Source organism: Exserohilum turcica (genome assembly GCF_000359705.1).
Source record: "Exserohilum turcica Et28A unplaced genomic scaffold SETTUscaffold_12, whole genome shotgun sequence".
Lineage (NCBI taxonomy): Eukaryota > Fungi > Ascomycota > Dothideomycetes > Pleosporales > Pleosporaceae > Exserohilum > Exserohilum turcicum.
In genome coordinates, this window is record NW_007359937.1 from 994206 (window position 1) to 1006208 (window position 12003).

At 56.0% G+C, this 12003-nt stretch overlaps 4 protein-coding genes across 4 annotated transcripts; 3 read left to right on the forward strand and 1 right to left on the reverse strand.

Annotated features, from left to right (window-relative positions):
* Positions 1–1410: 1410 nt before the first annotated feature.
* Positions 1411–4555, forward strand: SETTUDRAFT_183092 (uncharacterized protein; the record flags this gene model as incomplete). Its single annotated transcript, XM_008024491.1, has 2 exons — positions 1411–3340; positions 3387–4555. Exons 1-2 carry the CDS (start codon positions 1507–1509, stop codon positions 4553–4555), a joined length of 3003 nt encoding a protein of 1000 aa, XP_008022682.1. The 5' UTR covers positions 1411–1506.
* Positions 4556–5361: 806 nt separating this feature from the next.
* Positions 5362–6869, reverse strand: SETTUDRAFT_45862 (uncharacterized protein; the record flags this gene model as incomplete). Its single annotated transcript, XM_008024310.1, has 1 exon — positions 5362–6869. The coding sequence occupies one exon, from the start codon at positions 6864–6866 to the stop codon at positions 5451–5453; it is 1416 nt and encodes a 471-aa protein (XP_008022501.1). The 3' UTR covers positions 5362–5450.
* A 936-nt stretch (positions 6870–7805) lies between these two features.
* Positions 7806–8524, forward strand: SETTUDRAFT_104351 (uncharacterized protein; the record flags this gene model as incomplete). Its single annotated transcript, XM_008024492.1, has 3 exons — positions 7806–8043; positions 8099–8415; positions 8483–8524. The coding sequence occupies 3 exons, from the start codon at positions 7806–7808 to the stop codon at positions 8522–8524; spliced, it is 597 nt and encodes a 198-aa protein (XP_008022683.1).
* Positions 8525–9288: 764 nt separating this feature from the next.
* On the forward strand, positions 9289–11664 carry SETTUDRAFT_175712 (uncharacterized protein). Its single transcript, XM_008024493.1, has 4 exons — positions 9289–9620; positions 9673–10529; positions 10578–11368; positions 11399–11664. The coding sequence occupies exons 1-4, from the start codon at positions 9301–9303 to the stop codon at positions 11459–11461; spliced, it is 2031 nt and encodes a 676-aa protein (XP_008022684.1). The 5' UTR covers positions 9289–9300; the 3' UTR covers positions 11462–11664.
* Positions 11665–12003: the final 339 nt, after the last annotated feature.

Genomic DNA, 12003 nt, shown 5'->3' on the forward strand with positions numbered 1-12003 from the left:
CTAGTGCACTCGGTAGTTAGTAGTACGCTGTGTAGGCGTGTGCTGTTGCGAGCATTGGCATGGCCTGAGGTGGGCGGTGGCAAGGATCTACGGGTCGTGGGCGATGGCGATTGCTTGTTGCAGCGATCTGCACGCCCGTTGAGCGCGTGATGGGCCGGCTTGCCTCATTTGCGGCGGCGCGGCGCTGCCATTGGTGTGGTTGTGTTAAGCTTCGACGCCCACAGCTGGGCGGGAGAGGGCCAGTCAGCCATGGATGTGCGGGCGGCGGAAGGCTTGCGCGCTATGCTCGCCTCCAAGGGAACCAAACACACACAAGCACCAGAGGGCTGCAGACAAACCAATGGCCCCCCTCGCCCATCTCTCTGCAACACGCCGCCCCGAGGCGACGCGAGCGCATGGCGGGCATGCAGCGGGCGCCGCGTCACTTGTTTCCGTCGAGCAGCAGCGCATCGCGATGGCGACGCGACTAATGGCGCTGCTGGCGGGGGTCTGCCCGCTGCAGAAACTTCAGGGCATGCGGTCGACCTGAGGACCGCGGCTTTATTCGCTGCCCGGGGGGTCGCGGGGGGCTGGCGCGCGCAAATGAAGCGTCATGCCAGAGGAGCCGAGCAGCGACTTTGATTGCTCGCCCTCGCAGGGTGGGCGACCTGTCCATGAGCATGGCCGTGGTGATGGTGATAATGGCCATGGCATGGCATGGCGGTCCCGGCCAGCCAGCGCAGAGGGCTACGCTATTGGAGGGGAAACGCCCATTGGCTTTGGCCGTCGCGAGCGCAGCAAACCAAAACCGCCTTTTGCTAGTGGCCAGCGATCAGCATCATGAACTGGAATCGGAGAGAGCTCGGCTGATGCGCGTATTGAACGCTTTGGCATGTCCTGTGTGTGGCCGCGTGCCGGCCGTGGCAGCGTGCTTAGCCTGAGTGCGGCGGGCGTGGAGTCGAGGGGCAGAGGCAGCTGTGTGTGTGCGTGCGGGTGCGTGTATATGTCCAGGTCCTCGGCCAGGAACAGGGACAGGTCGCTCTGTACATGCAGCGTATCAACCGATACATGTACATACGTGTCGTGTGGCTGCAGGATGAAACCACGGTACCAGGCGGTTTGGGCGGTCCACGGGGGGAGGGGGAGGGTGGGAGGCGTGTCAGTGCTCCGAGTGCAGGCACAGGCGCAGGCCACTGCCGCCAAAAAAGCCCTGTCGTCGTCGTGGTCTGGGTGACTTTTGCATTTGACGTTTAGCAGCTGCAAGTCTTGGCACCGCGCCCCGTCGGCGGAAGGCGCCATCCATTCTGTCGAGCAGGCGCAGGGCAGGGCTCCTTCCTCGCTCCCTACAGACCGTCCCTCGCCCAGCACACGACCCCCCCCTTTCACCCCCCTCGCCCTCGCCCCCCCCCTCACAGCCTCCCCACCGAGCAGCGGCTCTCAGTCTTCCAGTCTGGCTCGTCCTGTCCAGCAGTCGAGTCTCGCCGGGGAGACGTTTGCCCGCCTGCACCCGCACCCGCACCGCCGTCTATGGTAGCAAAGTCGAAGAGGAACGCGGCGCACGACAAGCGACACGAGAATGGCCTTGCGGCCCCCGGCAAACGCATCTCCAAGCAGAAGAGCAACACAACCCTCAATGGCCACGTCAATGGGAAGCCCACGCAGCCCCAGCCAGCCGCACCCGGCCATGTAGAGAGCGACCTGGCCATGCCCCCCAGCGCCCACGACGCCCTGCCCGCCGCGTCGTCGTCGTCTTCGTCGTCGACCACCACCACCGCCGCCGCCGCCGCCACTGCCACTGCCGCCGCCGCGACGACTTCGATAGGCGCCCCTTCCTCCGCCTCTCTGGCCGCCGGTCCGTCTGCCAGGCCGGAGGAGCGCACGCGCGCCGCCTCGGACGCATCCACCGACAACCCCATTGACGCCTGCCGCTCGTACGACAATGCCACGGCGCCCTTTGATCCCATGCCTTCCGCTCTCCGCCGCGCCGACACAAGTGGCTCAAAGCAGGCCTCGCTGTCCATGGCCACCATGCTCTCGGTCCCCGCCACCATTCTCACGTCCTGTCCCCTGCGGGACGTGCTCGCAATCCTCATCATCCTCCTCCAACTCCCCCCCACCGTCCTCACCGTCGTGCAGTTTCTGTTCGCTACCCTCACCTTTGTTCCGCCCCAAGCCGGCACCCCCCTCTCCGCCCTCTCTGCCTTTCCCTCCTTCACCGACATCTTCCAGGGCTCCGGGGGCACCCCCTCGCTCTTCACCACAATCATTGCAGACACGGTCATTCTGATGATATGGCTGCTCCTGTGGGTGCCTGCTCAGAACTTCTTCTTGGATCTGGCACAGGCTGTCATTGCCATCGCCCTGGGAGGTGCCGCTGCGGGAAAGAAGGGCACCACCAACAGCATTGTCATATGCTTCTTCATCATTCTTAGCAGCCACGTCTTCAGATTTAGGCCTCTCCGGCAACACATTGTCCAGTTCCTCTGGACGGGGCTCGCCCGGGGAGGCCTGGAATTTTTGACGAGCCCCCCGAGTTCGCCGACCTATTTGGAAAGCTTCTCAACCCCCCATGGATGGCCACGTAGCCTCCTGGGTATTCATATTTTGGCCCAAGGTGTCGTTCGTATCATCCGACGCTCGCTGTCTCGGCGAGAACATGCGACTCTACCCACTGGCAAGAAAATCGACCCCGAGTCTGGCGTGCTTCAGCGCTCCAATTCCACGCACCACGAACCCACGGCCGATGTGCCCAACGCCTCGAGTACCGACTGCCGCCCACCGGGGCCGGCGCCCGCTGCACATGCGCACAAGGACAAAGCGAGTAGTGGTAGGAGGAAGAGGAAGCAGGCTACCCATGTCCGCAGTCAGCAGCCTTTCTGGGCTGCGCTTGCCAGTACAAAAGTTACAGTTTTAAAAGAGATGGAAAGTAGCCGGGCGGCAAACGACGCTGACGAGGCTAATGCAAAAGACGCAAATCACATTGGAAACGCTGTTTTGAGACCGGAAGACGATCGTGTTTGGATTTCTGAAGTCGGCTTTTCCGACATTTCATTTCGTGTTAGTTTAACTGGAGGAGCTAGTGTTCAAGAGCAGGACGAGGACGATGCAAGTGTTGGTTCTGGAATCGACAAGTCAAAACCATTCTACATCCGTGTAAACGGCGCCGACTGGAGCTCTACCCGCATCAGACAGAGCGAGCCCATTGGTTTCGAGGGTCAGGAGGGAACAGGCTACTGGGCAGGAGAAATTTTTGGTCTGACGGCACTCTCCAACTACTACTGCGAGTTTGTCCGGACCAGCGACAATGAAGTCTTCTACTCAGCAAGCCTTATTACCTCGGCCAGCCCTGTTACTGAACTTGGTAAGCACGACAGCCTATGCTTTGTTTCTCTGCTAACATGCCCCAGCTTCGGCTTCTGTTGCTTCGCCGCCAGCGCACCAGACTCTGCGGCCTTCTTCGCCCACGACAACGCTGAAAAATTCGATTGCTGCAGCCGATCAGCAACTGCAAGAGCAACGCAATCGCCTGAAGCGGAACAAGAAGGACCACAAGACGGCCATTAGCAATATTAAAAAGGAGGTGGACACGCTTGGAAACCGCTTAGCCAATGCTGGTGGCAGTGATGAGCGCCAGCGCCAGCGCGTACTCCAATTCACACAAAATATCCGCCAGGCCGACGATGCTGCTGCAGATTTCGCCCTTCAAGCAGAGAACTTGGGAAATATCCCCGAAGACGAAGCGAAAGAGGCTGCAGCCAAGAAGGCCGAGTGGGAAAAGGAGCGCGACAACAAGAATGCGGTTGCTAGCGAGTTTGAAAAGACCAAGGAGGAGATTGAGCGCCAGGTGCAGAGCGTCGAGTCTGATATCAATACGGCCTACCAGAAGAGGGAGCGTCTTCAGCAGCGTCAAACCAGACTCAACGAGCAGCACGACCGTCTCGTGACCGCCAACGCCGAAGGCTTTACCGCCAAACAGCGTAGAGAGCAGGAACGCGCAGCCTTGAGAGCACAGCGTGCCGATGTCGAGCACCAGTATCGAAGCAACATCAACAACTACGAGAGGCGAACTGAGGAACAAAACATGGCTACCGGACAAATGTTGCAGACTCTGCAGCATTACGAAGAGCTTCTTCTTCAGCAAGTGCATCAGCACATGTCTGTTCCTACTACACCTGAAGGCAACCTCCCGGGCACAACCATGTCTCCTCATACCAACGGTTTTGCTAGCTTCACGTTTCCTTCGCTCAACTCGCACATCAACAGCACTCCTGGTTCTATGCGCGGTGGCCGCGGTCGCTCTTCTTCCATGCTTTCCAACGTATCTGGTTTCACCGATGCTTTCGACGAGCCCTCGTCCACAGTCCCTTATGTGCTTGCAAACCCCTTCAACACTCCTGGGCCGATGAATGGACGCAACCGCAGCCATGGAAGTGGCAGCTTGAGCTCGGGCACATCCAGTCAAAGCTCGAGCCAGAGGGACCCGCTGAGTCCTGTTCAAAGTGTTAAGCCGATGATGGTTAGAAGCTCAACTAGTGGTAGCACTGGTTTGATGAGTCCAATTGGCACTGGCAGATAACCCAAAAAAACAAAACATGCACGATCTGTTTGTTTGCGGGTCTTTTAGATAGTTGTTCCAATGTGATACTTTTGCGTCTTTTGGTTTATTTTAAACCCGTCTTTTACTTTTTTGTCCTGATGTGCTTTGTTGTGATGGTTTCTATGAATCCTGTCGATATGCTAACGCAGCGAATTCGACAACCCAATAGCGGTACGCGGTAGTAGGCAATAGTGAAGTCATATACCCTTGTATCTTGTATGTGAAGAGAGGACATGGATATAACCAAACGATATATATATATATATATATTTGGTCTTTCCAGGAGTGTGTATTTCGACGTACTAACGCACATGTACAAATACCATGACACACAATCCGATCTCTGCCCCCCCCCCCCTACTTACATGCACAGACTAGTCCCCCCCCCCAAAAAAAACAAAAAGAACTTTTATTCTGGCTAAGAGTCAGATGGGGTGAGTAGAGTAGAATATTTATTTACAGCAACGTGTGTACTTGGCGCCTAAAAAAAAACTGCATTGTTGTTAATAGCTTAGTCGTGAATCTCAGTATAAGAATTGGGGGAAAGGGGGCGAGAAGAAAAGAAAAGAAAAGAAAAGAAAAGAAAAGGGGAGGGAGGCAAGTGAGATGATATATAGAGACTCTATGATGAACAACCCAGACGGGTGACATGGAGTGAGTGTAGGAACTACAAGCGTAAAAAGTGTGAGATGATGGGATAGTGTTCAAGGGTTCTTTTGATCTTCTTCTTCTTCTTCTTCTTCTTCTTCTTCTTTTTTTTTATATACAAGGCAGTGTGCAAGATGGGGTATATCAATGTACTACATAACTAACTAACTAACTAAGTAGTATATATAGGGCATGTGCAAGCAAAGAGGGATTGATGGTCAAAACTTCACACGGCATGTCTTTTTCTGCCGCCGCCTCTGCGCCAATTCCACAGAGCTTCCTGGGCAAAGGTGCGAGCAGTAAGATGGCCGCGGTCCTTGTTCGCTTCTTCAGTCAGCGTCTCGATGACTTTGCCGTCTTCGATGCACTGCCAGAGCCCCGCTGCAATGGCACTGCCTACATCCTCCTCGACCCATTCGCCGTCATCGTCATCGTCGTCGTCGTTTTTGTTTTCCACAACAGCGGGATTCTTGGCCACGCGCACCGGCCCATCTGTCGTCTGCTGCGCAGCCTCAACGCCAAACTCGCCGCGACCCAGTCGATACAGGATGCGGCCAAGCGTCTGGTACGCTATGCAGCGCTGGCTGGGGACTCTGCTTCTCGCCGTCACCGCCAGCTCGGGGATCGTGTAGCCGGCTGCCTCTGGGGCGTCAGCATGGTGGTGCAATCCGCGGTCTGTAGGGATTGCTCGCGCAACGCTGGGCGCAAGCAGATTGCCGGCGAAGTCGAAGCGCAGCTCCGAGGGATTCAAGGCGGTTTGAGAGGGGTGGTATGGCGATTTCTTGTCCGAGGGATCGATGGGCGCCATCCAGGAGAGCGTCGAGGGGTCGTATGGGAGATTGGGAAAGTATTTTTCGTGCAGGTTTTTGAGGAAGGCTGGGTCGTTGGGGTCGAGGTCGGGGGGTTGCTGTGGCTGCGGGAAGTGTATTGAGTCTGTGGTTTGCTGTTCGAGAGCGGATTGTATGGCTGCTGATGAGGCGGTTTCGGTGGTGGCGGTAGCTGGGGGGTCTTGCGGCTGTGGTTCGTTGTCGGGCTGGGGCGCTGCGAAGGAGACTTTTTTTGTGCTTGTCATGCTGGGCAGTGGTTCTGGTTTTTTGTCTGGGACTGGCGGCGCGGGTGGCTCAGTGGGAAAGTCCTGCTCGTTGCTTCCTTGGTCAATGTTGGACCGCAGGAGGAGCTTCTGCAGCAGCGCAGGATTGAGGCTTGACATGAGTTCCTGGCGTTCTTGCTCAATCTCTGCGTCCGACATGGCTGCAATTGTGCGCCTGTTTTCTTCATCTATGGCCCTTCGCTCTTCGTCTGGGTCGGGGGCAAAAGCGCTTCGTGGTTTGGATGTGGGCGCATCTTGCGTTCTTGTTGGCGGCTTCGATGCTGCCGTGGTCTGTTGGTCTTTGGCAGCGCGCTGCTGCTTAAAGGCAGATACTCTCGGCGTCCGTTTCTTGTGTGCCGGGAAACCATTTGCATTGGGCTTGAGTGAGGGCGCGACTGGAGGCGTGATATGTGCTGCATCGCGCTCTTGGATGTCGCTCACGAAGGAGGGGAACGAGGGCATAGGAAGCACATTCTGTTCTTGGGGCTCGAGCTTCTCGACGGCGCCGGTGTCGAAGTTGAGATTTACGCGCTCTCCTCTTCGGAACTCCATGCTGGCTGGTGTGATTGTTGGGGTGCGAGTGGGAGAAAGTTGCCTGTCCAAAGTTTGGATGGGCCGCGGTAGGGATGCGGGGCGCTAGTTAAGTAAGTACGGCTTTGTTCCGCTCGACAGTGCTCAGACGTCACCTTACTCATAGGGCTGACCACGCCACCACGACCTTCACCCACCTGTAACGCTGCAGCAAGACAACGAAGACTGGCTCTACTAAGTGCTTTGACCATATATTCAGCCAGAAGTCGAGATTATGCCATTGGATGTGCATGTCGTATGCTCAAGACAACCGGCTATGCAACAACATAGGCATGATATGATACAAGGAGCAGTGTTCGCTGTTACCGCCGTGTGGCATTCGCAGAACCGCCTGTCCTTCTTAGGATGTACAAGTTCTGAAGCAGGTTCGACCATTCTTTTCCTTTTAGCTCATTTGTATCATGGAAGCTGGGGGCCAGAGACCAAGCATGTCTATAATGCCAAGAGTAGATTCAAGGGCATCAAGTATGCGGTAAGAAGAGGCGGTCGTTCGACTACAATCACGCTGGCTAAGGAGAATTTGATCAATCATACACACAGATTGATTGACAATGCATAGACCTGCAAGGCCCATGAGCCGAAGGCATGGTAGAGCTGGAGGCATATATGTGAATTGTTCCCGAGAAGTCGACCAAGTATCGTGTGAGACAAGACAGGGCTGCAGATGGAAATCTCCTGATACCCTCCACCTCGACGGCCAGGGTACTGTAAGTCAAATGCCAATCCAAAGACTTGGGGTGCATGGAGAAGCGGTCAAAGGTTCCCCCCGGCGGTACCCCGCAACGCCACGTGTACCAAGATCAGCACATATTAGCTGGTCCTCAGTCCAAAGTATCTTATACAATTGCAAAGCGTCTGCCGGCGGTACGGTTGCAGTGATTTTCCGTGAGTACAGCAGCCATGGCTTCCAACAACCCCAATTTCCCAGCAGGGCCGTACGAGTCGGGCAAGCATCTTGCCCCGCCCCCACGGCCCAGCTCTCCAGCGACTGCGGGATACAGCCTCAATCATTTCATGATGCGCATCAAGGATCCGAAAAAGAGCCTGGAGTTTTATTGCGATTGTCTGGGAATGCATGTCGTCTTCATCTTCAACGCTGGGCCGTGGACCATCTACTATCTAGGCGGGCGGGATGTGGGTGCGTATATGTATATGAAGATGGCAGACGGCGGTGGATAACAAGACATGGACAGATATGAAGAACATTCGCCAATCCCAAGGGCTGCTGGAACTGTACCATATTCCAGCCGACGCATCCACACCGTATGCTTCTGGAAACGACTACTCCAAGCCAGGCGTGGGCTTTGGCCACATTGGCTTCACGGTGCCAGACGTTGCCGAGGCGACGAACCGGGTCAAGAGCTTTGGGTTCGAAGTGATGAAGCCGCTGGACGAGGCCAAGGAGGATCAGATGGCGCTTCCAGACGAGATTGTCCAAGGCAAACACGGCGAAGTGGTCGAGGGATACAAGCACATTTTCAAGCAGCTGACCTTTGTAAAGGATCCCGACGTAAGTAAATGCCAAGCTAGGCACAAGGAGCAGTAGGCGCGGGTACAGGGCGGGCTAACGGTTGCAGGGCTACTGGGTCGAGCTCATCCCGCCAGCTTTCCGGGATTGAGCGAGTAGGCGGCATTCGTAGTATACTCGACGGCACTTGGCACTGTGGGCGGTTGAAAGGCCCGGTTCTGGTAGCAATTGGGCAATAGGAGACGCAATATATAGGCTACGATGCATGGGGGCTGGACATGGTGTTGGCTGCCAGCTAAAGAACCCAAAGACCTAAAAGACCCTGCGTCTGCTCAGCCGCCCGTTCATCCTCGACCGTTGACGTCTGGCTGCCCTCTCCATCTGTCATTTCTGTCGCTCGTCTTTACTTTTTTTCCGTGTACCACGTTCACATTGCCCGCCCATTCGGCGCGGCGGCCGACGCTCTCGGGATGCCGTTTCCGGTATTGATTAAGCGACATGATCGCCGCAAGGGCCTTGGCCTGGCTCTGCAGTTTCAGATCTGGGGGCGATTTGGACTTTGTTCTGCGCACGCCTGGCGGAGGCCTCGTGTCGCCCTACACCTGCGCCTCACGTTTGCACCCAGTGCGTCTCGCCTTGTGCTGGTGGAGGCGTCTCCAGATTCCCGCCCCCCGGCCACGGACCCGCAATGCCAGGCCGTCTCTGTCGTATCGGTTCGCTGCTGGCCTGCGCACGACCTTTGGTGGGCATATTCCGGCGCAGGATGACGTCCCCCAAGACCAAACTTCCAGGCTTTTAGGCCAATCTGCAGCCACCAGCCGCTTCAGGAACACCGCCCCTAGCATGGCCCATCTTAAAGCCATGTCGGTCGTGGATTGATCTCAGGTCGCTCTCTCCCTGCCCACCGGCTTCAATCCGGCGCCAACCATGGACAGACTTAAGTCCAAGGCACGCGAAGCTCGCAACAGGCTTGCCCAGGCAACGTCGTCTGCCCCGGGCACAGGCGAGCTGCCTCCTCAACACCAGTCGGTCTCGCCACAACAAACCTCCAGTACAGATGCTGTCGACGAAGGCCAGCTCGGCCGTGAGCCAGGGACGCATGCCCAAGACTTTGGCGCTGCCGCCGGTCAACAAACACGCCAGCCCGCCGTTGAACCTCCTACTTCGTTACAGTCGTCCATTGACGCCGGCAGCCATGTGCCAAAGCCCAGCAGGGTCAGCGACCCGTCGTCTCATGTTACATACAAGTCAGTTTCAATGCTCGTGAAAAAGCAAGGCGCCACTGCTGACATTGACAAGCACGCTTAAGGCCCAGCGAGCAAGAAGCAACTCTGCGCCTGATAGGGGAACACCGCCGCACCAGCAATATCCACGGCGACCCCAAGCTGCACGCCAGGCCAGCATTGGCATTCGCCGCATGCCATCGTCCAACGCTCTGAGACCGACAGGTCAGCAGTCAAATGCATCCGCCAACCGGCTGAGCATGCCGTTGCCTGCACTGAACGAAGAGCAGGAACTGGGACACATCTCTTCCGACGGCAGTAAATCCACCCTCACGGACCCGGAGCCTACCCAGAGTCGATTGCGCAAAGTCAAGAGCGCCGTGCAGCTCAGGATACCCTTCTGGGGCAAGAAGGAGGATGAAAAACAGAAGAGGGCCAGCGCACATGCTGCCGCAACCGAAGAAGACACCTCGACCAACTACAGCTCGGGCATGGTCGACGTCCTCGACACGCTTGATCCCGAAGTCTCGACACTCACGTCCTTGACAAACATGCAGAACTCGCTCTTCATTCCCAACCTGCCCTTCCTCAACCGCCGGCCTACGTACAACCTCCGCCGACGAAAGAGCGAGACGGAGAGTCTCGAGGAGATCAACCGCATACTGGCCCCAGCCTTGGCTGCTCGAGCACAGGGGCAGCAGCCTGCACCGAGCCTGCAGCGCTCGCAGACCCAGAATACAGCAACCACCCTGATGACGATAGATTCCACTCTGACCGACTCTCGCTATGCCGTCCTCCCCGAGAACACCGACCTGTCTGGATGGAGTGTTGCGGATAAAAAAGAAGTCAACGACCACGTCCGCCACATGCTTCATTCGCGGCGGTCCAAGTTGAAGCGCTCGCTCAAGGGCTTTGGACACTACGTCCGCAGACGCAAGTACACTTGCCATCAGTCATCGTATATCTGCTAACACACAACAGCACTTGGTTTCCTCGTCACTCTCTATGCCACTCTCATAACCCTGTTCGGGCTCGCGTGGGTGCTGTTTCTGATCGGTTGGATCAATGTCGGGGGACAGCAAATTTATGTTGTTCACATCATCGACAGTGTCCTCGTTGCCCTCTTCGCCATTGTCGGAGACGGCCTCGCTCCTTTCCGCGCCGTAGATACATATCACATGATCTACATAGCACACTACCACCACTACACGTGGTCGCGTCGAAAGAAGGAAATGCTCCCCGATCTAACCGACCATAACGACCTCCCTGCAGAACACGCCCCCGTATCTGGACCCCGAACAACCGACCCCGCCGACCCAGAGAAGCAATGGGAGTTTACCGTCCTGACGCCCAAGCAGCAGGAGAAGCTCGAACACCACCAGAACAAGTTTTGTAAATCCCACTCCTTCTACAAACCCCACGAGACCGAAACCCACTACGCGTTCCCTCTCCGCTTCCTCGTCGCCATCGTCGTGCTCCTCGACTGCCACTCGCTCCTCCAAATCTCGCTCGGCGCATGCACATGGGGCATCTACTACAAGCACCGCCCCTTTGCCATTACCACGGTCATTCTCTGCTGCTCCATCACCTGCAACGCCACCGCCGGTCTGCTCATCTGGCTCGGCGACAAGCGCACCCGCAAGAAGGACGTCCTCGAGCGCATGAACCGGCAGGAACTCACCGAAGAAGCCATCAAGGAAGTCCAAAAGAAGAAGGAAAAAGAAGGCGAGACTAGCGGCGATGAAGCGGGCAGAGACAAGGAGAAGAGGAGGGTAAGTCTGGATGCTGTTAGGCCTAGGAAGAGCATGGATAAGGCGAGGGAAGCCCAGCAGCAGCAGCAGCAGGGACAAAGTGCTTATCCTTGAGGTGTCACGTTTGTCATCTCATTTGCCACGATATTTGTTTTTCAGCGTTCGAGCGTTTGAGATACCTAGTTCACGTTCATGCGACGTACGTTACAGTATATATATTCAGGGAGTGAGTTTTTAATCTGAGGGATGATATGAGTGTAAAAATGGATATATGGTAAGAGCAACCCGTCAAATAATTAAAAAAAAAGCACTGTTCGACATACAATGTTCAAGTGTGTGCTTCTTCTTCTTATGTTTGTCCAGTAGATTTGATAAAGCATGGCTTTTCCATGTTCCCATCCTGTTGTACCCAATCCCAATGGTTATTTATCATCATGGTTTTTAAGAACAAGCATATTTTCATTCTCGACAAACGGCCGGGGGGAAAATTTTTGGTAGTCGGCGTAAATCATTGTCATCGCGTATTAACCGCGTGGGCTGCCTGTGTGTCGTCCCCAAGGCTTATAAGGCGCAGCGCCCTTCCTTCCATCAGGCCTCATTCCTCTACTATTATTCCTCCAACATCAAAGGACTTTCCTTTTTCTTCTTCTTCCCTT

What these genes read in the sequence shown, in the direction of transcription:
- SETTUDRAFT_175712 (XM_008024493.1), top strand. Translation starts at nt 9,301, where the DNA reads ATGGACAGACTTAAGTCCAAGGCACGCGAAGCTCGCAACAGGCTTGCC. An exon ending in TCGTCTCATGTTACATACAA is followed by an intron (nt 9,621 to 9,672) that starts GTCAGTTTCAAT and finishes GACATTGACAAG; the next exon opens with CACGCTTAAGGCCCAGCGAG. An exon ending in GAGACAAGGAGAAGAGGAGG is followed by an intron (nt 11,369 to 11,398) that starts GTAAGTCTGGAT and finishes AGGCCTAGGAAG; the next exon opens with AGCATGGATAAGGCGAGGGA.